The sequence below is a fragment of the Staurois parvus genome, unplaced genomic scaffold (assembly GCF_062004578.1).
Source record: "Staurois parvus isolate SC_StPar_1 unplaced genomic scaffold, SC_StPar_1.0 ptg000155l, whole genome shotgun sequence".
In the NCBI taxonomy this organism is placed as follows: Eukaryota; Metazoa; Chordata; class Amphibia; order Anura; family Ranidae; genus Staurois; species Staurois parvus.
Genome location: NW_028317951.1, coordinates 27753392 through 27779814, shown reverse-complemented (window position 1 = coordinate 27779814; position 26423 = coordinate 27753392). Strand labels below are relative to the sequence as shown.

Genomic DNA, 26423 nt, shown 5'->3' with positions numbered 1-26423 from the left:
CTGTAAATGCATTTACAAAAAAAAAAAAAAAAAACGGAAAGAAGACTTCAAAAATTTGGAGGAAAAAAAAAAGCATAAAAAACACCAATAATACTCATAAGACACTGCATTATTAAAGTATACATTTCCAGGCTTCTTTATCTACAAACGTTTTGCTGAGTTTTTGGTTTGTTAAACAAAGAAACATGTATCTTACAAAGAAATTTAAGTGTAAAAAAATGGAAAAGAAGTTTGTTTGTAAGACTATATTTCAAATGATTCCACAGAATAGGGGAAGAGAGTAGGAAAAGGAGAATAAAGGAAAAAAGAAAGGACAGAGGAAAAAGGTATGCAAGAAGAAAAAGGGAGAGGTTCCTAAGGGGTGGGGAGGGCTGCAGAGCCCGGCAGAGCACTCAACCCAAAGTGAGCTGAGATGGAGCGATCCAGATTCATGTGGCTATTTGTAGTCCAACCCTTATGGAATCTAGAGTGTGCTCCACTAAGTCACGGGTGTCAAACTGGCGGCCCTCCAGCTGTTGCCAAACTAGACCCATGAGGCATTGCAAGATTGACAGTTACAAGCATGACTCCCAAAGGCATTATGGGACTTGTAGCTTTGCAACAGCTGGAGGGCCGCCAGTTTGACACCCCTGCACTAAGTATTGTGGTAAGTTTATCATGCACCATAATGCCCACCATTCTGTTTCACTTTTGCAAAATTGTTTCCAAGCTTTAGCCAACATTTGCCTAGCCACTAGGAATGCAAACTCCAGCTTCTGCTCACACTCCGCAAGATCTGAAATAGGTCTATGTAACAGACCTTCCCAGGGATTCCGATTGGGACTGATTTTCACAACTGTTCTAAGCATGTTGTATATGTATATTCAAAAGCGAGTGGCCATGGGGCAGAGCTACCAAAATGTGTTTGAAGGTACCTTGTTCTCTGCAACCTCGGAAACAAGTCAGTGAGGCAAATTTGGCTGTATGATCTGGTGTCATATTCCAGCAAGGGAGCACCTTATATGCATTTTCTTCAGCCAGTATGTTAAGATGGCATTTTGAAGTGGTTGTACAAATTTTGTTCCTGCTAATCCATGTATGGGAGTTCAGTTGGGCCTATGAAATCAATGAGTGATATGTATAGGGTTGAAACCATGCCCATAGGAAAGGGTCCTTAATGCAGCTATTGTCAAAAAGATGTTAAGCGTATACGAAATTCTGTGCGTCCCTGGCTTCTTTAATAATTATGCTGACAATGTTTCTAAAGGATAGGTTACACAAAACGACTACAGTATAGATTAATGGTAGTCAACTCAGAGCATTGTAAGGGTCCTTGGGTGCAGCCTTCGACATGTCTGGAGGGGTGCACAATAAATTAGCTTTCATAAATTTATGTTTTGTTAACATGCAGTTAAAAGGTATGTCTTACCACATGTTATTGCAATGATTGGTAACCAAAGTACTGCTGTGGGTGCATTGCAATGTTAATCATTCTGAATGACACCCCAACTCAGTTACAATAGGGGGCAACACACCCACACTGCACTCCCAGTGCTCAATAGCAGAAGCAGAAGCCCAGGAGCAGATAGATTTAGCTACTATGTTTACTATGCTGGACAGCGGCCAACACTGACAGCAGGCAGTTTCAGTGCTAAAGTCTGCTGGAGCCGCTGTCACGCAGTGTGAAATCTATTGGGCATCAATGATCTATTTGCATATGGACTGCTGTAAGATCTTTTTTTTTTTTCTAGCTGACTTTATTATACACGTTTTACAAAAATAATATATAATTATGAATATGGGTAATTTAACAAATTTATTTAAAAAAATACTTCTACACACACCTCTGTCAGACAACCCTCTGCAGCTAAAGGCAGGCAGTTGTCTTGCGCCGACAATCTGTGGACTGTGTCCGGAAGCTGCCTGACATCTCCACGGATTGATTTAGTTCCTAGCCTTAGTCCTGGATTGTGGCTGTCACTGACAACTTAGCTTTATATGTTTCTAGCCTTCCTTTTCGCTAAACTGCTCATTGAACAATGAGCCAACGTCACCACCTCTGTCCAGTGAGTTAACCCAGGAAGCAGTCATGCTAAGCCAGTAAGTAGCTGAATGATCTTAAGTGTGCATCACAAGAACAGTTGTCCAGAATTAAAAATGCTTTGGGAGGTAGAGAAGTGAACTTACAAGCTTACCACACAATTTGTATGCAGGGCAGCACACCTAAGTGCAAAAGAATGGATTAAACCTTCTGATTTTGTGCAGGTGAGGGTACTGCTCTACACTACACTCGAACCTACTGCAGTAAACAATTAAAAAAAAAAAAAAAAAAGACAGGTCTTCTAAATTTTGTGTAATGCTTTGTTTCCACTTCTGTTGAGTAAGCCCACAGAATGACAGGAAACAAGGTGTTTGGTGTGCTACTTCAACAAATATGCTTTGGCTGGTTGCATGGAAGTGCATGGTATAGTATACTCTATGTAAATAAACACAAAACATATTTTAAAGAGAATCCAAATACTAGAATCTCTTCCTAAATAAAGGCAGGGAGATCAAAGGACTAGTTGCCAGTACTGCATGTGATTGCCCTGAGGCTGATCTTTCCCCATTACTGAATTACCATGCCTTGTTCTACATGTTTTCTGTGTTGTCTTAGTCCAGACAAGGATTTACTTCCTCATGTCATATTGTCCAAAAGCAGGACAGTGGGAACATCAACAAATCTCACTCTAAATATCGTGAGACCAGAAGTCACAGAAAGCAGTGCCCTGGATCTCACAGATAAACAGCTATAAGGTTGTAGGCACAGGAGTACCTAGGTATCATCAGGTACTAGAAAGTGTAATGCTATTTTTCACCATGAATTCAAGACAAAACGGTATTTTTTGGGTACTGCTAAGGCAGAAATTACATTTCCAAATTTTCCCTATAACATAACTGCCTGAGTTCAGCTCCATACACTGCATGAGTGGAAATCTTGTACTGAGTGAAAACATTGGTAAATTATGAGAATAAAATGTACAAGTATACCACATAAAATGGTTTTAATGTTTGTAAATGCTGCCTCTTGATTGTCAATCTCACTGTGCGATAGAATACCATTTCATTTAACAAAATCTCCTTTCAATCACCGATCTTCTTTGTATGTAAGAAGCAGGAAGGGGATTGCCTACTAGCAAAACTGGCCAGCCAGTACACAATGCGACAACTCTGACAAGCAGCCCCTGCTGACAGTGGTCGCATGACAGGTGAAGGCACTAGCTATCAACCAGCCTTTTAAAAGTGGATCATGGCTTCCAATCATGGGAAAGCTATTGCTGTAAATTAAATGGGACTAGTGATTTGTATTAATTTTTTTCCTTTTATCAGACTAAAAAGATCAATGGGCAATGTGACAGGATCTCCTGGTAAAAAATCCCCACCAGCTGATGCTTTCCACACCCTACACTGCTCTATCAAAGCCTTTGGCAAATACCCAGTGCTTCTGGGTAAAGGGAAACATGAGACCTACTCCAAGGATGCAATGCTAAGATATGATCAGCCCATAACAATAATCAAACACTGTCACCTGAGGAGCAAGAAGTTAATGATGAGTGAGCTCCAATGCCATCTAATACAGAGATTACCTAGCGTTAGGACTGAGAACTATAAAAGAAAAACAGAGCAGCAGAGAAGGCTTGGGGTGGTTAGAAAATTATTAAATATGCTCTAAGATTCCCCTTTACACCTGTGTGATCAAAGTGGTTCTAAACACACAAGGTTTTTAACTTAATGCATTGTATGTGAGAAGAGAGTATCAATGGAGTCAGGAGTGAGCACGCGTGAGTGCCTCCATAACAAACAACTTGCTATGGTGGGCACTTGGGGTACTCTAAGAGCTCTAGCAGGGGACCCAAGAAGAGGATCGATGCTGCCCTGTGCAAAACCATTATACAGAGCAGGTAAGTATAACATGTTTGTTTTGGTTTTTTTCCCAACTTTACCTTTAGAATCCCTCTAAAGCCAGAAGGATGATATTGATATATGATATTGTGGATGATAGTGGGAGCTATTTATAACTATTTTAGAGAATAGGGAACCATGACAGCTTTTACTATTCTATACATATTAAAGCACATTCAATTAGCCTTGACATAAAGAAGGAGCTTAGTTACCCAGCAAGCGCAAAAAAAAAAAAAAAATATTCATAACAAAAACCCACCAAAACTTTGTCTTGTCTGTCTGTAAACAATTATATTTCTTCACCTGTCATTAGAATTATAGCTTCTACTAAAAGAACGAGTATATAAAAGTAAATAAGCAGACTTGATATTTCAGCCATTCTTATATGGATTAAAAAAATATTGAAGGTACAAACCTAGCAGACTTGAAAATAGTCCACAGTTTGTGGTTACTTACAGGACCTGAACACACTAATGACTCATCACTCATCTATCTAAGCTATCTACATTTTTACTAAGTCTTCAGTCTTAGGAAATAATCCTCACAAATGCTAACTATCCTGACAGCTTTCACAGCATGAAACATACACTGGTCAGTAATTTTCATTCCATTCCATTAAATAAGTAACTGATCTACAAAATGTTATTGGCAGCGTGTGGAAATTAACCCAGTACCTACCTTGGATGATATAATTCTGTTGTCTGCAAATTTCTGGGGAACATAATGGCCATGTTGAGGGAACCGGTTTGCAACGTATACTGTCCGTGTTTCACTGTGATTCGGAGGGTCACATCCCTAACAGAATAGAAAAATACAATTTTTAGGTGTATTTTTAAGAGAAACAGGATGAACAGTATCAGCCTTGAATTAGATTTAATGACAAGATTGTCTGAGTTGTTTTTGTAAATTACAACTTATGTATACAACTATAATACACACATTGGTTCTTCCCCTAGTGATCACCTGCAAATCAAACAATGTAACTCCTCAAACTAGAACCTTTTCTAAATGAAAGTAGTAAAAGTATAACCGCGCCTTTAGTACCAGCGCAGTCCCACCAGAGACTTTTTCAACAAGTCGCTGTGCGATAATGAGCACAGCTAACAATTTGCTGGACTGGAGATAGGCAAGCATAGGACAGGGAAGGAGGTCTGTCAGGGTTAGCCAGTTAAAAATGAACTGCACTATGTATGCAGTTACACATTTTAGGCTCCATGCACACTGTCTTTAAGAAAAAAAAAAAATTGCTGCTTCTTCAGTAGTTTTGTGTTTTGCCTATAGAAGCAGTTAAATGTTATCCTGTGTGTTCATGCACATTAGAACAATTAGAGGTATATTTTTGTCTCAATGTTTCAGGCTGGAAAAAAAAAGCCCTTCCAGTTTTCATTTCTGATTGGAGCTTTCTGGCAAGAAAAAAACAAACGAAAAAACAACTTCTAACGTTTTTTTTTTCTTTTATTTAAGTGCAGTGTACATGTATCACATAAGATCCTGGTTTCTGTGAAGGCCTTTGGATTCCAGGCCTAGGCTGTCTACAGGAGACTTAGCCCAAACCAGCATTAAAGAGACTGAAACTTTACCCATTCTCTTACTAACCTACCACTCAAACCATGTACAGTATAAATGGTGTTAAGAGTGTGCGATGGTAAGAGGCTTTGTCATCATTTCTCTTTAATCACTGCCCCTACCGTTACGATTTAGCAATCCAGAGGAAGATTATAAACAGGCAGAATGAAGCAGTGCTGTTTTTGAGTCATGGATCTACAAGGTCCCTTTCTTTTAAGGCAGGCCATAGACAGGCTGTTTATCGGCTGAATTTTTGGCCGATAAACGAAAAATCGTTCAGCCCCGTTGCCGATGCTGCCACCAATGTACAGCATGACCGATAAAAAAAAAAAAAAAAAAAGGGAAGATCTGCGAAAACCGGCCGACGGGTTGGCCCCACTAACGGCGTGAATATCGACCAATTTTTCGTGCGGGTGAAAATTTGGCCGATAAACGACCCGTCTATGGCCTGCATTAGTGTCTTTATTTAAAGTGTTGATACCCAAATATTGTGCAAGCCATATCAATAACCCAATAATTCACATCTAATAGTTCTCAAAGTGCAATATGTAAATAGCGCAAAACATTTTTTTTTCCACAAGTGCATAATTATTATATTATCTCTGAATCCATATATAGATTATAAATACATTTAAACTATATGTAACTTAGCACCCTATATACTAAAGTACACCAGCATGAACGTTATACTGTATCATTATATACAAGAAAAATATTAAAGTACAAAGGGCCATTCTCTGCGGCCACACAACTTCAGAAACAAGTGAACTAATATCAAAGTGCCAAACAAAGTTCACACAACTGTGTTACTGTAATATAATCTGAGAGTTTCCTTCAGAAGAGTAAAACACACTTTAGTGTCCATTTATGTATCTTCCCCAAGAAGGTGCTTACTCAGACAAAAATAGACCCCTTAATAAAATGGTACAAAATGTGCTTCTGTAGATAATCTCCCCATCTGTACCACCAGTTGGACTTATCTCGTAAAGCAGTAGTAAAGTCTCATGTTTGATTTATGCGTACAGGTAAGCATAAAATGAGGCATACCTGTAGGTAAAGTAAATATCTTCTAAATGTGCACTGTTTAGGTGATATTTACGTTAGTAGCAGTCAGTGACGTCATCACGGCTCCATGGAAGATCACAGCCAAATCTGACACATTCCACGCAAAACCCCCAAAATGGACCAGACAAAATTATTGGCACCCTCATTTTAATATTTGGTAGCACACCCCTTGGGGGAAAAAAAAAAAAAGAAATCACTGAAATCAGTTGCTTCCTGTAACTATCAATGAGTTTCTTACACATCAACTGGAAATTCCAACCACTCTTTTTCAGCAACTGCTCCAGGTCTCTCAGATTGGAAGGGTTCCTTTTCCCAACTGTTGTTTTGAGATCTCTCCACAGGTGCTCTATGGGATTGAGATCTGGACTCATTGCAGGCCAGCTCAGTACCCTCCAGCGCTTTGTCTGAAACCATTTCTGAGTGCTTTTTGACGTGTGCTTAGGGTCATTGTCCTGCTGTAAGACCCATGACCTCTGACGGAGACCCAACTTTCTGACACTGGGCCCTATATTGCACCCCAGAAGTCTTTGGTAGTCTTCAGATTTCATAATGCCATGCACATGGTTAAGACATCCAGCGCCTGAAGCAGCAAAGCAACCCCAAGACATAAGTGAACCTCCACCATGTTTGACTGTAGGGACTGTATTCTTTTCTTTAAAGGCCTCATTTCTGCAGCGTTCAGGGTTCCAGATCTACAGCAGTACCTGCATCCAGAGGACATATCCATCCATCCAGGCTGTTCATCCGGCATTAAGGGAGACCTCTGAGCCCTGCTGCATATCTCTTCACCCAAGCTGGACGATCTGTATCCTAGAGGGGGTCCTGCTATCCATCCGGTGCCATCCACTTCAACTGATATATTATTCACATGCGCATTCTTTATGCGCGGTCGGTGAGTGCGCATTTCTGCTATTTTTTCACCAGTGAGACGTATTACAGCAGAGGAAGTGTTTTCTGGTGCTGCACACTTGATGAATTATATGAACTTTCACATCTTCTCACTTGTTGATTTATCACTAATGCTGATTTTTGACATATACTATATGAATCTTTCATTAATGAATTTATACGATTGATAGCGCTGCACTGTTATTTATTTAGAAGTGGTGCATTAGCTGACAGAAATGACAGTCTTGGCCATATATAATACTAGTGACTGGTGAATATATAATACTAGTGAAAGGAGGACAACGCTGAAAACCTCAGGACTGCACCCTCAAAAAGAAATCCGCAATGGTGTCGTGTTTGAACAGATTTTAAACTGTTCACAGTCAATGAGCTCCACATATAAAAAGATTTGATGGGTAACAGGAATACTAGCAGTATCAGAAGCTTATACAATGCTTAGGACCTAAAAAGTTCACTTTCAAACACTGGTTAAAAAAAAAGTTCACAGCCTCCTAGTATGACAATTCAGTCAGTCTCAAGCTTTGCATCAGACAACAGTCTACCAACTAGGGTATAGATGCATTTATGTAGTTACCGTATTTATAAACATCAAGCACCAATATCACATTTTAGGCCCCATTCAGCATGAAAGACATCATTTTTGCTACACTGCGTGAGTACAGCAGCATATTCATTTCAATGGGCAAAGAAACTTATGGACATACACTAAAGTATTGGGACGCCTGCCTTTACATGCACATCAACTTTAATGGCATCCCAGTCTTAGTTCATGGGGTTCAATATTGAGTTGGCCCACCTTTTACAGCTGTAACAGGTTCAACTCTTCTGGGAAGGCTGTCCACAAGGTTTAGGAGTGTGTCTATGGGAATGTTTGACCATTCTTCCAGCAACACATTTGTGAGGTCAGGCACTGGTGACAGACTAGAAGGCCTGGCTCACAGTCTCTGCTCCAATTCATCCCAAAGGTGTTCTATTGGGTTGAGGTCAGGACTCTGTACAGGACAGTCAAGTACCTCCACCCCAAACTGGCTCATCCATGTCTTTATGGACCTTGCTTTGTGCACAGGTGCGCAGTCATGTTGGAATAGGAAGGGGCCATCCCCAAACTGTTCCCACAAAGTTGGGAGCATGAAATTGTCCAAAATGTCTTGGTATGCTGACACCTTAAGAGTTCCCTTCATTGAAACTAAGGGGCAAAGCCCAACCCCTGAAAAACAACTCCACACCATAATCCCCCCTTCCCCAAACTTTACACTTGGCACAATGCAGTCAGGTAAATACCATTCTTCTGGCAACCACCAAACTCAGAGAAATCCATCTGATTTCCAAACAGAGAAGCTTTATTCGTCACTCCAGAGAACACGCCTCCACTGCTCTACAGTCCAGTGGCAACGTGCTTTACATGACAGCATCCGATGCTATGCATTGTACTTGGCTTGGATGCAGCTGCTCAGCCATGGAAACCCATTCTATGAAGCTCTCTATGCACTGTTGTGCTAACCTGAAGGCCACACAAAGTTTGGAGGTCTTTAGCTATTGACTCTGCAGTTGGCGACTTCTAAGCACTGTGCGGTTCAGCATGTGCTGACCCCGCTCTGTCATGTTACGTGGCCTACCACTTTGTGGCTGAGTTGCTGCTGTTCCCAGTTGCTTCCACTTTGTTATACCACTAACTGTTGACCATAAAATATTTAGTAGCAAGGAAATTTCACAGATGGACTTATTGCACAGGTGGCAACCTATCACTCTACCACGCTTGAATTCACTGAGCTCCTGACAGTGACCCATTCTTTCACAAACATTTGTAGAAGCAGTCTGTGTGCCTAGGAGCTTGATTTTATACACCTGTGGCCATGGAGGTGATTGAAACACCCGAATCCAATGATTTGAAGGGGTGTCCCAATACTTTTGGCAATAGAGTGTATTTGAGATGCACTTGTTCCACATTTACTACCCTGAGCTTCTTGCTTGGCACGAGACCAGGGTGCCATTAACAATGAATATCGCTGACAGCGTGACAGGCACTTTTGCCTGTTTCTTATACAAATGAAAAATTGCACAATTTTGCGTGAGTTGTCAGTCTACACTAGTATGAATGGGACCTCAGGGTGGCAAACCAAGTGTTAATCGCACGTGACAGCACAATGTGAAATTGCAGCCAGCTTTGGTAAGAGAAGAATTAAACATCTTTTTATTCCATTTACTGCTGTCTATGTCTGCAAAGTGTTATCCAAACTTTCTGTCCTGCTGACAGGTGCCAGTGAGACAAGAAGTGAGAGGCACTCTTCAATGAGAACAAAGACATGGATAAACATAGAAAACAAACGCCAGACAGAGGTCCTCATTCTTTGAAACGTGCATCAAACCAGAACCCCAACCAAAAATGTTTTGCTGGATTTTCTCTTTAAAAGATTAGAGTGTCAAAAATGCATGATCTTTTCTCTTGCAATTTTAACTGTGGTCACAAAGCTGCTCTACTAAGTGAACCAGAATTCTGTTGTCAGTAATACTTCCTGAGGCAGACGTCAGAAGCGCACAGCTGCGAACATTTTAAACACAAGGCATGTTCTCTCTACTTCCTCCTGCTGACCTCCACTTATTGCAGGAGAATGTTGTGTTCTAGGGGTCAGAAGGGGGAACAAGTGAGAGTGGCAGGGATTCAGGAGGTAAACACTCTCAGTACTGTTAGTTCTCTTGTGGGCTTCAGCAGAAGTTTTCTCAGAATCAGAGCAACATTCAGTATGAGAAGCAGTAACAGTGTACATTCAGTGTTCTCTTACAGGTATGCCTTCTTTTGATATGTGCAGTATATTAAGCAGGGTCTCCTTAAATAGGGAACTCTAGGGATCCGCCTCTTAATGTTCCAGCACCCTAATGAAAAAGTAGTGACAATGATGCTATTGCTGCTACACCTCGTAAGGACTGCATGTCAACTTTCCCTAAAGTGACACTAAATAATATTCTTATTTTTAAAAAGTAGTGAGAAAGTGGGTGGCTACACTCCTTCTTACAGTAACATAATGGAGAACAAACACAGCCACCCTATACCAGGAAGTTGGATCATAGCAAGGTAAAAAAAAAAAAAGGTGTCAATTTGCTGTCCCCTCAAAATATCTCAACACAGCCATGTCTAAACCGCCGGCAACAAAAGATGCCCCTAAGTGAAAATGTCCAAATTGGGCCCAAAGTGTCAATATTTTGTGTGGCCACCATTATTTTCCAGCACTGCCTTAACCCTCTTGGGCATGGAGTTGTCCAGAGCTTCACAGGTTGCCACTGGAGTCCTCTTGCACTTCTCCATGATGACATCACAGAGCTTGTGGATGTTAGAGACTTTGCGCTCCTCCACCTTCTGTTTAAGGATACCCACAGATGCTCAATATGGTTTAGGTCTGGAGACATGCTTGGGCAGTCCATCACCTTTACCCTCAGCTTCTTTAACAAGGCAGTGGTCATCTTGGAGATGTGTTTGGGGTCGTTATGTTGGAATACTGCCCTGCGGCCCAGTCTCCGAAGGGAGGGGATCATGCTCTGCTTCAGTATGTCACAGTACATGTTGGCATTCATGGTTCCCTTAATGACTCATGCAGCCCCAGACCATAACATCAGACCACAGGACTTGGTTCCAGTAATCCATGTCCTTAGTCTGTGTGTCTTCAGCAAACTGTTTGCGGGTTTTCTTGTGCATCATCTTTAGAAGAGACTTCCTTCTGGGATGACAGCCATGCAAACCAATTTGATGCAGTGTGCGGCGTATGGTCTGAGCACTGACAGGCTGACCCCCCACCCCTCCAACCTCTGCAGCAAAGCTGGCAGCACTCATACGTCCATTTCCCAAAGACAACCTCTGGATATGACGCTGAGCACGTGCACTCAACTCCTTTGGTCGACCATGGTGAGGTGTGTTCTGAGTGGAACCTGTCCTGTTAAACCTCTGTATGGTCTTGGCCACCGTGCTGAAGCTCAGTTTCAGGGTCTTGGCAATCTTCTTATAGCCTAGGCCATCTTTATGTAGAGCAACAATTCTTTTTTTCAAATTCTCAGAGAGCTCTTTGCCATGAGCTGCCATGTTGAACTTCCAGTTACCAGTATGAGAGAGTGAGAGAGAACACCAAATGTAACACACCTGCTCCCCATCACATCTGAGACTTTGTAACACTAACGAGTCACATGACACCGGAGAGGGAAAATGGCTAATTGGGCCCAATTTGGACATTTTCACTTAGGGGTGTACTCACTTTTGTTGCCAGTGGTTTAGACATTAATGGCTGTGTGTTGAGTTATTTTGAGGGGACAGCAAATTTACACTGTTATACAAGCTGTACACTCACTACTGTACATTGTAGCAAAGTGTCATTTCTTTACTGTTGTCACATGAAAAGATTAGAATATATTTACAAAAATGTGAGAGGTGTACTCACTCCTGGGAGATACTGTATATGTATGTGATTTTGCATTTCCGGATAGGAGGCGCACGCACGCCCTACCCATGCCGCCATTCGCGGCTGTGGCTGTCAATTACTGGGTCCTGGCCAGTGATTCCTCACAGACACCCGGTGATTGCCAAGCATCACCGAAGGAGAGGAGAAATGCTTCTCCTCCTGTCAGCTCGTGCACACTACTTTGTATGGCTGTGCACAGCACAGCCATGCAAAGCAGTGTGATTACAGTGAAGCAGACACACAGACAAGTAAAACAGCACAGTTAACCCTTTGATCGCCCCTCATGTTAACCCCTTCCTGCCCAGTACAGTGTCAGTGCTTTTTTTTTTTTAGGAATGATCATTGTATTGGTGTCACTGGGGATATCAGTGACACCAAGTCAGTTCCCCCCAGTGTCAGAATGCCCGCCGCAGTCCCGCTATAAGTCGCTGATCACCATCATTACTAGTAAAAATAAAACAAATGAAAAAAATCCAGTATCTGTAGTGTCATGAGGAAATTGGATTTTTACATTTTTTACTGGATATGTTTAATAGCAAAATTGTCGATCAGGGGATCAAATACCACCAAAAGAAAGCTCAAATTCATGGTGGGGGGGGGGGGGGACAAATTTCATTTGGGTGCAGCATTGCACAACCGCGCAATTGTCAAAGTAATGCAGTGCCGTAATGCAAAACATGGCCTTGTCAGGAAGGGGGGGGGGGGAGGGGGGAGTAAATCCTTAGGAGGGCAAGTGGTTAAAATAGAAATGAAAGGCAAAACGTTGTATAGATATTAAAAAAAAATTATAAAATACCTTTTTCCCTTTATCTTTATAAGTGATCACATTCCCTCTGTTCGCAGCAGCACAGGAGTCCAGTGTCATTTGACTCTTTTGGAGCTCATTATAAATGGCTGATCCATGGGGATACAGGAAGAATCAGCCCTTTCTCCAGACTACTATGGCTGTCTGCATCTGTTTTATAAGTTGGCAAAAGAGCAAAGGCCTCCTACAAGACCTAAACTCTGATTCTAATACAGTACCCTGGGAAACTGGCTATTTTCTATACTGCTTGAACATGTTCACATGGCTCTGGAAATTTCCAGTCACCTGGGACAGGTTGCAGCAATATTTAACTATCCTGCATCTCTGCTGAAAAAGTGAAATATTAAGAGACATACTGTGGGGTGGAATAATTGAATATGGGGCATTGTTTGCCTTACGATTACAGAAAAAGTTCAGCTCACAAGAGGCATGTCCAAAATAACTAATGAAAACAATACTTTGGGGGGGGTATACACTTGAAGCCTGATTCCAGTCATTTTTTAATAATCTGCATAAAATCAGACATACCACCATGCACAGAAGATTAGCATGCGAGGCAGATGCACTGCACCACACCGTGGATTGCATGTTACTGGAATACATAAGTGTTATTCCAGCCATAACCATACTAAAAATGTGTTTTTGCCTGTGGCCCTGATGAAGGTTCTCCTCAATTTCTGTAATGACAGACAAAGGCAAAAATAAAATCCTGACAGAAGCTCTAACCCTTCCTGCTCCATCCAAAACAAAAAGAAGTTGGGCTTGGGCTGCTTGTCTACCAAGGTATATTTATAAACATCCTGGTAGCCAAGAGCAAGTGCAGGGCTGCTGGTACTGAATTTGAAGCTGGAGATGGGTTTTCAGATAAAAGATCTGGCTGTCAAGCAATTACTGAATTGTAGGAAGAATCAATGAACTATGAGAGTGCTCACCAGTACCCTTGCAAATCATTAGAATTACAAGCTGTTGGCTTCAGCAGGAGGCGGTATTTGTAGTTCACTCAATCTTAGAACCCTGTGAATGAATGAATGAACGACATGACCCGTGTGGGCAGTTTTAAATGGCCAAGCTGTTTTAACCACTTGCCTACTGGGCACTTTCACCCCCCTTCTGCCCAGGCCAACTTTCAGCTTTTAGTGTTGTTGCAATTTGAATGACAATTGAACGGTCATGCAACACTGTACCCATATAAAGTTTTTATCATTTTTTTTCACACAAATAGAGCTTTCTTTTGGTGGTATTTACTCACCACTGGGGTTTTAATGTTTTTGTGCTATAAACATAAAAAAAAGAAAAAAAAAGTAAAACAAATTTGAAAAAAAAAGTAAAAAATTAAAAAAAAAAAAAAAGTAAAAAAAATTTGAAAAAAAAAGAAGTTTTCTTTATTTCTATTATAACATTTTGCAAACAGGCAAGGTTTCTCCTTCACTGATGTGCATTGATGAGGCTGCACTGATGAGGCGGCGCTGGTGGGCATTGATGAGGTGGCAATGATGATGCCCTGATATGAAGCAATGACAGGCACTGATAGGCGGTACTAACTGGAGGCACTGACAGATGGCACTGCTGGGTGGCACTGACAGATAGTACTGATTGGCGGCACTGATGGGCTGCACTGATTATCAGTGCAGATCTCCCGTCACTGGCAGTACTTTCCTCACGCTGTGACAGCGTGAGGAAAGTGCTACCGATAACCGGCAACTGTATTTACATTGTGATCTTCTGTGTCCGATCACGTGGTAAAAGGCCGCTGTGATTGGCCATTTACCTAATCACGTCATCAGCTGTGTCCATAGGACAAACCGATCACCGACAGCACCGTCCCAGAATTGGATACCTGCGCTGTAGCCGTCTTACGGTTATAGCGTGGTTGGGAAGCGGTTAAAATGACAGTGGGTGTGTGGAGAGGATTCCCAGCCTGCTGTCACAGGAAAGAGGGGGGGAATCGAGGGAGAGGAGGAGGGAGATGGAACAGGTTACATGTTCCACCCAAAATAAAGGTGGAACATATGCAACATGTTCCCAAAGGTGAACTTATCCTTTAACTCTAAACTGGTAAGCTGTAAAGCGTTGTCTATGGAGTTGTGCTTTGCAATGCAGTGGCTGGTGTGAACAAGCCCTAAAACATTAGGTGTACTTTGTAATCAAACTGCAGTGTGGACCTGCATCCCATTACCCTTCGTCCCTCCACCATGCTGGGCACTGTTCACACACATTTTTCAGCAAGACGTCAGACAGTGAACACACAAACTTCAGTTTCTCCCTGGTTCTTTTACAGTCTATTTGCACAATCAGCTTAAGATTTAACCAACAACAATGTAAAGGGAGGGCCTAACTGATTGCATTTACACTCATGTATGGATAGCTTAAGCTGTGTGGTTGATTTTGCAATTACTCTTTCATTTATTTGGAAATAAACCAGCCAGTAACACAAATGTTTCCAAATGTTGTACTGTAACACACAGCAATCCTCCTCCACAAATAACATGGCAGGTTCACACTGCTGCAATCCAATTTGGAGCTGACTTTCAGTGCTTCTATGTAGTGCAGTTAGGAAGCAACTTTGAAGTGTTTTGCATAGTCTATGGAGACAAACATTGCACTGAAATTGCACCAAAGTAGTATAGAAACTTTTTCCAAAATCATCCTGTGTTGAGTTGCACCTTCAAGTTCAGTCATGTATTCATTAGATCAATAATGGTATTTTGAATAAATTGGCATTATAGCTGCCTGAGGCTCCATGCACACTGGGCGTTATTAAAAACGCTGGCACCGTTAGCTGTGTAAAGTCACATTAAAAATGTGAGTTTTTCAGCGTTTGTTAGCGTTTTTTGCAATAGTGTTTAGCGGCGTTTTGCCGCGTTTGCATTTTTTAGCTTCCCCCCCCCCAATTTTTTTGTGTCCAAAAAAAACGTTAGAGTGCTTTTACAGCTAAAAAAACTCCTCTAGAAACCCATTAGTCCTGGGTTTTTTCCCAGCCAAAAGCCGTTGATTACAGTCTATATGTGCATGAACACAAAGGATAACATGCTGGGGGGGTTTATGGGCTGTAGAAAAAAACGCCAAAAGCCAAAAACAGCATCTGTAAAAACGTCCAGTGTGCATGAGGACTGAAATATGCATTTACATTATCTTCCACAATCCACTATGTAGCCAAAACCATGATTGCAGGCATTGGAGAGGAAAGGATGGTGTTTAGGCAGGTTAAAGGAGAAAGACAACACTAGGAACAACTCAACAGTGAGAACATGCTTATCCACAGTTCAATGAGCAGGCAGAGGGACTAGAAAGATACAAAATAAAAAGCTGCGTCTCCCTCCTATCGAAGCAGTCATGTGTTAATCACAAATGTTCAGGATTTTGCAGGAGTAAGGCAGAAGAAACTAGTGAGATTTGCCCCCTAGAAACATAGTGTTCCATTCCCAGTATCCAAATCAACAGTGATATCTGCCTACCCCACCCAAACAGAAACACAAACCTCACACTGCACTGTCTAGGTCACCTGCAAAATGCCTCAGGGCCTATTCAGTGCATTGCACTGTGCTGGGCAGCCTTGCCCAAAGAACAGACAATATAGTAATGTCTCGAGTCCTAGAAGTTTAGTTCACAATAAAAGTAGTACATGCTATTTTTTTGTAGTGTGGCAAGCTGCAACACAGTACATTGCAAAGCATAGCAGTGTATAAAGATGAATGAAATGTCATTTTGTGACATTACACATAATGATGTGTTACAGGCCGCTACACACATTACAATTCAATTGGGTAAACAGCATACAAACATGTAAGAAAACTGCGTGAAAGAACAGATTGTAAAGCCATCATTACATACATACGTTACAATCTGACTACATAATCTCTGTGCATGCTCCTTTAGATTTTCTAACAACTATGTAGTGTGAGGGGTCAGCTAAAAAATCATTTAAAGTGGAATTCCAGTCAAATTCTAACTAAGCCCCATCGTTGGCATCAGCGGGAGGAAGTGTTCCCCTTCGGTGGTATCAGCAGGCGCAATAGTGCCCCATCATTGGGGCCAGTAAAAACCGTGCCCCATCGTTGGGGGTCAGTAAAAACCGTGCCCCATCGTTGGGGGTCAGTAAAAACCGTGCCCCATCGTTGGGGGTCAGTAAAAACCGTGCCCCATCGTTGGGGGTCAGTAAAAACCGTGCCCCATCGTTGGGGGTCAGTAAAAACCGTGCCCCATCGTTGGGGGTCAGTAAAAACCGTGCCCCATCGTTGGGGGTCAGTAAAAACCGTGCCCCATCGTTGGGGGTCAGTAAAAATAGTGCCCCATCATTGGGGCCAGTTAAAACAGTGCCCCATCGTTGGGGTCAGTAAAAATAGTGGCCCATCGTTGGGGGTCAGTAAAAATAGTGCCCCATCATTGATGTCAGCGGGAAGAATAGTGCCCCATCGGTGATGTCAGCGGGAAGAATAGTGCCCCATCGGTGATGTCAGCAGGAAGAATAGTGCCCCATCGGTGATGTCAGCAGGAAGAATAGTGCCCCATCGGTGATGTCAGCAGGAAGAATAGTGCCCCATCGGTGATGTCAGCAGGAAGAATAGTGCCCCATCGGTGATGTCAGCAGGAAGAATAGTGCCCCATCGGTGATGTCAGCAGGAAGAATAGTGCCCCATCGGTGATGTCAGCAGGAAGAATAGTGCCCCATCAGTGATGTCAGCGGGAGGAATTGTGTCCCAATGTTAATATCAGTGGCAGGAATAGTGCTCTAAGAGCCGGTTAAAGGCAAGCAAAGGGCCACGTCTGGCCTCCGTGACAAAAACTGCGTTATCACAATGCTGTTGTGAGAAACATTGATAAAGTTCAGAAAAAAAAACAAAAAGTGGCATCTGTGCATCAGTGCTGTTCCTGCCAGATCACATCAGCACCTGTGCAATTAGCAAGGCCATCTGGTGTGAGGGAACCCTAAAAGAGAAAGTATCTGCATGACTTACTTCCATCACGAATACCCAAAAACAAAGGGTTTTATCCTTAGATTAGTGGGTAAAGACATGCAAATTATTCCTTTATGCCCCTGGGCCAACTGAGCATCACATGTAATGCAGATAAGTCTTAATTTCATACAGCCATTTATTTTCCAGTGAAATCATGGAAAATTTCCACCGTCGATATAACCTTTAGTACACTAAAATGAATTGGATAATAAATTATAAATAGACTAGCATATTGCTGGATAAAAATATGTTATTTGAGATCATAGAAACCAGGGATTGCCCACATCCTTTTCATACAGACACTCTTACTTAATTCTCCATTTTCTTAACTTTTCACCTCACTTCTGCCGATTTTCTACGAAATTAATGTAAATATTAGTTACTTTACTTAGTTAAATATTACTTAAACATTATTCGTTTAAAACTACGAAAAGGAATTTCCCTTTAATAAAAAGGTGGAATGATCAGAATTGTCACTAATATACAGTACTGTGCCAAAGTTTTAGGGTTCATGCATAAGATTTTACAGCCATTTTTCTTCCCAGTGCAATTTCCCAGAACCTGGGGAGCTGCAAGTGTGCATAAAATGAATGGCTGTAGGCAGCCGTACTCTTGTAAATACTGATGTTTTTGTTGCAGGAGTGTACCCAAGCATGCGCATCTGACGTATTTCTCCAATTACATTCGGGAAATGTGCCTGGCACGCATGATCGCATAAATGGCAATGCAAAGAAGCATCAGAGCAGCCTACTGCCATTTACTTGTGTGGCAAGCTGTATACGGTACCTGGATCTCTTAGGGTAGGGGTTTAAGGGATTAAAAGACAGTAAGGAGACTTAATTTCACCTTTTCACTGCCAATGGGCAACGCAAGTGTAAATTAAGTTTAAGGGCCCATTCACACTCAACAAGAAAGTTGCCGGAGAATAAATCGGAGCGGTTTACCTGTCTGGCAGCTGTGTGTTCCGACTGTGGTAGAGGGCGGTGTGGTGTGCAATGCAGAGCATTAAACTGTTCCTATTTTACATTTTTTTATTTGAAGTGTACAAAAGTGTAAAAAAACTGACAGATCCCTGCATCAACCTTGTGTAATACAGGGATCTCCCCTGCTGTGGTACTATGCACTACTGGACCCCACCCCCACAACAGCAAGACACAGGGTGATCTAAGGCTAAGTTCACACTAGCTTTGTTAGTGGGCATTAGACAGGCATTTGGGAAGCATTTTTAATGCTCCTCAAACACCTATGAAAATTCTACACATGGCAGCACACAGTGCTGTTCACACTGAAGCATTAGTGTTGCAGGAAAATTGACGCCTCATGTTGAGTCAGGAGGAGTTGAAGCCTCCCATTCAAGTCTATGGTGATGCTCCTCAAACGCCTGGCAGGCATTTGCGAGGTGGTTGCAGAGCGTTAATACCATTAAACTTCATTATAGGCATTTGTGGTGCAGTTTTAACGCTCAAAAACGTGCACAGGGTGTTTGAGGAGCGTTAAAAATGCTTCCCAAATGCCTGCCAAACACTATAGGGACGTTTGGCAAGAGTTAAAAATTAGCCAAGTGTGAAGGAACCCTTACTGCATCAAAGTCTCTCACAGGCACAAATTTAAGGAAGAAAAGTATTTCCAGATGTGTGGTCCAAGCTCTTCCACACAATAAGGTCAGATGCTGGTTACCTCACCTAGTGAGAGGGTAAGAAGTTGCCATATCACCAACCTCTGTCAAAACTTTTCATAGAACTATCACACCAATCTACCTATGCAAAAAAAATCTTTACAATATTCCTGGTGACAAGCACTGTATAGTCATATGTATGATAAAGTTGGCCATATGTGAAATTTGCCTGGTCCGGAAGAGAATGCATAGCCACAAGCAAGATAAAGCTGGCCAAGATAGTTACCTCATCCAGTGAGGGGGTAAGAAGTTGGAATGTCACCAACCTCTGTCAAACCTTTTCACAGAACTATCACACCGATCTACCTATGCAAAAAAATCTTTACAATATTCCTGGTGAAGTAATGCTGAATTTCAGGCAAACAGCTAAAGGCACATGTAAAACACAGACATGGGAGCTGCTTTAACTGTACAAGGTTTAGTAACTTAGTCCTGGCGATCTCAATATTTATACTGCCCTGCCAGACTGCAAAGCCATAGCGGTGAACACACGTTTATTTTTATTTATTCATTAATATTAATTTTATCATTCCCCTTGAACTACACCTAAGGGAGGATTATTATCATCATCATCATTACAACCATGTTTGTTATTCCAATTATTATTATTATGACTACCATTTTTATTAAGTCCGTACATCACTATAATTCGATTATCACCACATCATTTTCAACCATATCTGCCATACCACTATATGTATTATTTGGGTACTTTTGTGATCCAATATTGATGTACAACTGTTGCAAGGTGATCCCCATATTCCATGCCACTCACCATGCACCCTCCATTTTACCATTTTTATTTATATAACTCTAATTTTATTTTGATTTTTATTGATCATTATTCTGAATCTATTCTTCTGACCAGTTTTTTATTTCTAGCATTTTATAACCTCAATTATCCTTAAATGTATTTTTATACGTAATTTTCCAATATCATCATTCCAGATCATTATATTCTCACTTTTGTACCAATTATCATTATTATTACCTTTCATAACTATTTTTAATTGATCCCTATTTTTAATATATTTTTTATTTTTATTCTCCTTTTTATACACACCTGAGATTTCATTCAACGTGTACACACACAAGAATGCTTTAAACTACTATAATAGTGATGTAGCGCTGTATTAACTATTATGACCCTTATGTTAGGTAAAACATTGCTACAATATGAAAAAAACAATATGCTGTTAACCAAAAATAAACGTATGATATTTGTAGGTGATGCATGAAGTATAACACAAATATATATATATCCAAGTGATAATTTCATTATCGTGAAACACAGCGATACCCTGTGCAGGGGTATGTGTCACTTTAAATAGGTGATCTATACAGGTAATAAACAGTCCACAATATCCAGTGTCTAACTTGTGTATCAATAGTCCACACACACAATGACAAACTGCATGCTCCTGTGCCGATGCAGGTGGTGAGTATTGCTCCTATATGGCAGGCATGCCCGCTCACCTTCCCCTTGCGACCCACAGGGGCCAAAAAGCCTTATGGATCACCCAGGATCCTACACGATCTCTCCACACAAGGATAGGCTCCACCACCTTCAGTAAGCTTTACTCCACCTTCCACTATTCCTCCATGGCCAGGTAGTAGTATGAACGCTCATAAATAGACATGATGTTAGGGAATCATACAATAGAAACACAGAGATCCTCCATAGTGTGACACTCACATGGGTGTACTAAGAACTCTCTGGTGTACCAAGACGGTGCTGGACCGGAAATACGTCATATGTCACGTCGCGTCTACACGTTATGCCACGCCCCTCGTAGCTTCACACGCCCCCCCCCCCTTTTTTTTTAATTGCTTTGAAGCAAATCGTCAGTTGATTCAGGTTTTTTGTATTTTTTTTTAGATATATATTTTATTTTTATTTTCATTATTATTTTTATTTTTACCATCCTGTTTTTCATTTATTTGATCTACTCTTCTTATTTTCCCATTTTTTCACGTTTTACATCCATTCTGAATTTTCTTTTTCTGTTTTTGACATTTCTCAATAGCCGTGACTTTCCATCCAGGTTAAATCTCTTGTCACCTTACAACAATAGTCAAATCATTGCATATGTACTCCTCCTATTGGTTAACTGATTTGTAATTAGCCCCCAACTCCATATATATATTCAACCCCGTGCTTCCACCTCCCCCTGCTTCATAAAGGAGCGCACGGCCAGCGCATGCTCCGAAACGCATCGCAGTGCACCTTGGGAATCTGACATCATCACGGCCACGCCGCTGCTGCGTTCCACCCAGCTCTGAATGAGGACGTGCACGCCGGCCCGCTCCACAGCTGTTCCTCTCCAGCCACCACGCTGCTCCAGCAGCACGCTGACTACCCCAGACCCAACACTGATGACAGCTCTTCACGCTGGATACCCACCCACCGATGTTTACACCATAACATGGTTTTTATGCTATCATTTACCTCAACTATGTAAGTGTTCCTACCTTTTGACCTGAATAAAGTGAAATAGTGCATTTAGAGGCGCTTCTTCTCCTTCTCTCATCCTACAGAGTCTACTACAGTACTTTCTGGAAGCCTTGCCCTTAGTGCCACACGGGCCCCCCACACTTATCTTCCTCATACAGCTATAGCACCACCATCATCCTACACCAGGATAACCCAGGACTTTGAGCAGTTTTTGCGCTGATCACTCCCCTAAATGTCTCCTTACTTACATGGACATGCTATGCCTAGCATAAAATTCAAGGCATTTTCACCTGCCAGAGGTTCTGCAGGTTGGACATACAGCAAGCCACAGAAATGTATGGCTGTACACCTCTATATTCATATTAATGACAATGCTTCTGAGCTTCAGCATTTACCAGAGCATGCATGTACAAAGCTTCAGCGTTCAGGAAATAAGTTGTATGTGCGTGTCCGGTAAGCGTCAATCCACAGAAACATCTGCCTTTATACAAGTATAAGAGCATACAGTCATGCACTTCTATGGCTAGACATATGCTCCACCTTGGGCGGGGGAAAGCAGAAAGTTTAATGCGAGGTATGCCTCCAAACTTCTACGCATGAGGCCTTTTTTTCAATCCTGTATGAATTCAACTAACAAAATATTCATTGTCCTGGTCCCAATGCACTGTGCCCAGTTTGAGTTGCAAAATATAATCACAGGGCCTCCTAAACAGACTGCCATAAATATGGTGACTCATTTGCTCTTTTGCTTAATTGTTCAAATTTGCCGTTTTCAGCCTTGGCTACTGCTCAGTTCTGCAGGCAGAAATTCTGTTAGTGCATACTGTTGTCACAAGTGATTAAGTAAGCAGTAAGACTACGTCTCATTACATGTTGCTCTGAAAGATCATAAGATGGCACAAGCAAATATAGCAGTCAGGGGAAGTCTGACAACTCATGGAGCCCCGGGCAATAGGAGATCATGGGGCCCCCGTGTCCTTGCCCAAACTCAAAAAAGCCTATGAAAAAAAAAAAAGGTACCAGGGGCATCTCATGGGGCCTCCTACTGACCCTGGGCCCTCAGGGAGTGCCCAAGTTTCCAAATGGTCAGTCTGCCCCTGATAGCAGTTCATATCTTCTTCAGTATTGTAAGCAAGGGCTATTGTATCTGAAAAGTCAGACCAAAAAAAAAAAAAAAAAAAATTAAAAAACAAAATAAAATCGAACTTCCCATGTTTGATTTTCAAAAAGCACAGCTTTAGGCCTCACGTACTCAGTGTTCATTTTTATGTAGAATCTTGCTGGCAGCAATATCCTGCATATAATAAAGGTATACACATAACCTCTGTGCTAAAAATCTGTGAGTGTACAGAGTAAATGTACGAAGTTGATACTCAGGTAAAGACATGTAAATATCATCAACGTGTAGTCAGCAGCGCCTCTCAATGCAACCTACAGCTAGTCTGACAGGCATGCAACAAGGAAGGATATTGATGAAATCACATTTCATATACGAGGCAGATCTGCAGATACTGAGGAACAAACATTACATGCCTTCCACTGCTCAAACTTGACATCTGTGACAAAGTTAAATGTCCAATAGATAAGCTATAACAAACCTGCAGTGAAAGAAACATGCAGGCTGTCTGTGTTTAAAATTCAATATACCTGGCTGGCTGCCATGAGAATTCTCAGGGTTCAATACTTTGAGCCACTGAAGCTGGAACACATTTGCAGCCAAATATCAAAACTCCTTATTGCTCCAGGTCAGTAACTCAAAGCACTAAAACCACAGAATCATCACAGCACCAAAACAACTGGAAATTGTACGCGTTGAAAAAGAGAAGGTTTCTTTTTAACATTAGGAGCACTTTAGCTGAACCCCACAACTAAACATTCAGCTAAAATTGGCCAAATACATTTGAGGCCAAAAAAAAAGTGTGTTCAAAGACTTGAAGTTAATTTTCTTTAGAAAGCAGCCACAGTCCAAGAAGAAAAGCCTGTCCACTGTCAGAGTGTTACATAGGAAGGAACTATGTTTTCTGTGTGGAAACAGTGTGGAAACACCCCCTGCCAAGGCAGAGCCAGAGCTCTTCAAATCAGCAAATCTCATGCTCCCCTAAAGCTGGCTGCACATTATGCTACTTTTGTACAATTTCCTTTAGATCTACACATTATACATTTTTTGTACAATTTACTTTAGATTTACCAAAAACATGTAATATGTGGTCAAACTTAAAGCAGAGTTCCACTCGACCTATCAAAAAAATAAAAGTCAGCAGCTACAAAAACTGTAGCTGCTGACTTTTAAAAAGCAGCCACTTACCTGTCCCTCGGTCCCGTGATGTGTCCCCCACAGCTCGTTTCACCGGCCGTCCTGTATTCCAGGAGGCCGGCATCTTCAGTGTGGGCACACAGCTGTGATAGCTTGCGGTTTCACAGCCGGGTACCCACTGTGCATGCGTGAGCAGCACTGCGCTTCCTGAATGGTCCTGTAGTCTTCTGGGACCTGTCACGTGTCCCAAAAGACTACAGGGAGGGAGGGGAGGGAGGACACCTTTTTTTGATCGCCTAGGCGATCAGACCGGAAGTGGGAGCGGGTACCTGTCAAATTCAGGTACCCGCTCCCCCCCCCCCTCCCCAAAGGTGCAAATCCTTAATGGGGAGCGAGGGAGCAGTCATTAAAGCGGAACTACTCCTTTTGGGTGGAGCTCCGCTTTAAACACTTTCAATTTGTATGCAATCAGATAGGCCCTTGCACTACATAGTTAAAGGTAAATCTATAGGAAATTGAACAAAAAAATTGTATAATGTGTAGACAGCTTAAGTGCTTGGAAAACGCATCAAAAGAGAAAATAAACTAAAAGGAAACAGTCATCTAAAGGACATCTGCCTCACTCCTGCTATCAAAATAAACTCCAAAAGTGTTCAAACAACATCCAAATCACCCATCCAGCTGTTACTTATGTGCCCCCTTTCTCATCACTTCTCTGACATCTACTCTTTTTGCTTCTTACATGAAGCCCCCTGTGATTTGTTTCTAGCAGTCCAACTTACAAGTGCTCTTTAAGGTCCATTGCACACAGGGGCAAATAGCTGCACATCATACAACCCAGTGCACTGAGAAGCACAGACGGCAGTGTCCTGCCCTGCTGCCTGTAGCCTGTCAAAAGTCAATAGCAGGCTGCAGCTGGAAGCTTTATCGAGCGGGTACTGAGTTTGAGTGGGCCCTATGTGTTCAGGGATGAATGCCCAGAAAGCAGGTCTTCAGCCCCATACAGCCACAACCTGCCATAGACTTTGACACTGCAACTGTGCCTACCAAGTGCATTAAAAAACACTGGGATGCTTGCTGTGCCCAGTGTGCAAGGGGCCTTAGGTGTCAAATACCACCCAGTATATCTGGTAGACATAATCTGCAATTCTAACCACTAGATACATTTCCACTGCATTCTAACACTTTACTTATCCCTGGTTACTATAAGCTTTTCCAGCAATGACATATTGGTTGTAACATGAGGATCACAACGAGGTTGATTTACTAAAAAATTGGAGCCTGCAAAAACTGGTGCAGCTCTGCACAGAAACCAAACAGCTTCCATGTTCTATTATCAAAGCTTAAAGGATAAGTTTACCTTTATACAAAAAATAAATGCACATTTTTTTTGCTGATAAAAAAAAAAGTGCATTTATTATTTTTTGTTGCAGGAGCCTATAAACCATTGTACCAGCAATCAAAAGATCACTGGTGCCATGCAGGTCTCCTGCAGATCTGTCAGTATATCTGCTTGCTCATACGCAGGGCCATCTTTACAGAGGGGCAAAAGGAGCAGCTGCATTGGGCCCAGTCATTGTTGTGGGGCCCAAAGCAGCCACCCCACACTGTCCCAGTTTACAATCCCTTGTCCCTTGAAGTCTTTGTCCTGTGCTGTGTCTCGATATCTCAGTGTGAAGTGCTGTTACTTATGCTGCCCAGTTCTGCCCTATTGCCATGACCCACATGCAAATAGTGTCAGCATTCACATGTAAATAACCTGCATTTACATGTCAATAGAGGCAGGCCATCTGCATTGATATGTATATTATGCCCCCTGAGGTTCCAGCCAGCATCACCTGTGCTGAATGCTGCCCACTGGGCAGGTAAACGGGCATGCTTGTAAGTCCTCGGCGTCTCTGCGCCAAGAGTTATGGTGCACGTGGAAACGTGCACATCAGCAGATATATAAGTGTGTAATTAACAATTAATGGCACAGCTGTGAATCTGCCAAAGGGCAGCACATTTCTGTGGTGTCAGGAAAGCGATTTTGCATGCGTTCCCAACACGCACAAATGTGAACATAGGTTAAATGTCTCAATTACATTGGTGGTCAGTGCATATCTTTTCATTACATTGGGGCTTGGTATAGAATCCTTTCATTCACACTAGTGGTCACTGTGAATAGTCCTATTAAATCAGTGGTAAGTGTAAATCCCCATTACATTGGTGGCCACTGTAGAAACTACTCTTTATATTGGTAGTTAGTAAAAAAAAACCCTAACTTGCAATTGTGGTCAGTTTCAAATCCTCCTTTACACTGGTGGTCCATGTAGAAGCCTCCCTTAAATTAGTGGTCAGTGTAAATTCCCCCTTACATTGGTGGCCAGTGTAGCA

General features: G+C 41.9%; 1 protein-coding gene across 6 annotated transcripts in view; it reads right to left on the bottom strand.

Annotated features, from left to right (window-relative positions):
* Window positions 1-26423, bottom strand: part of ATP11B (ATPase phospholipid transporting 11B (putative)) — a 218702-nt gene that overhangs the window by 174407 nt on the left and 17872 nt on the right. For all 6 annotated transcript variants that reach the window (XM_089675574.1, XM_089675572.1, XM_089675573.1 and 3 more), the window contains exon 2: window positions 4600-4716. In XM_089675574.1, coding sequence (XP_089531700.1) covers window positions 4600-4716 — 117 coding nt within the window. The remainder of the gene's footprint in view (window positions 1-4599; window positions 4717-26423) is intronic.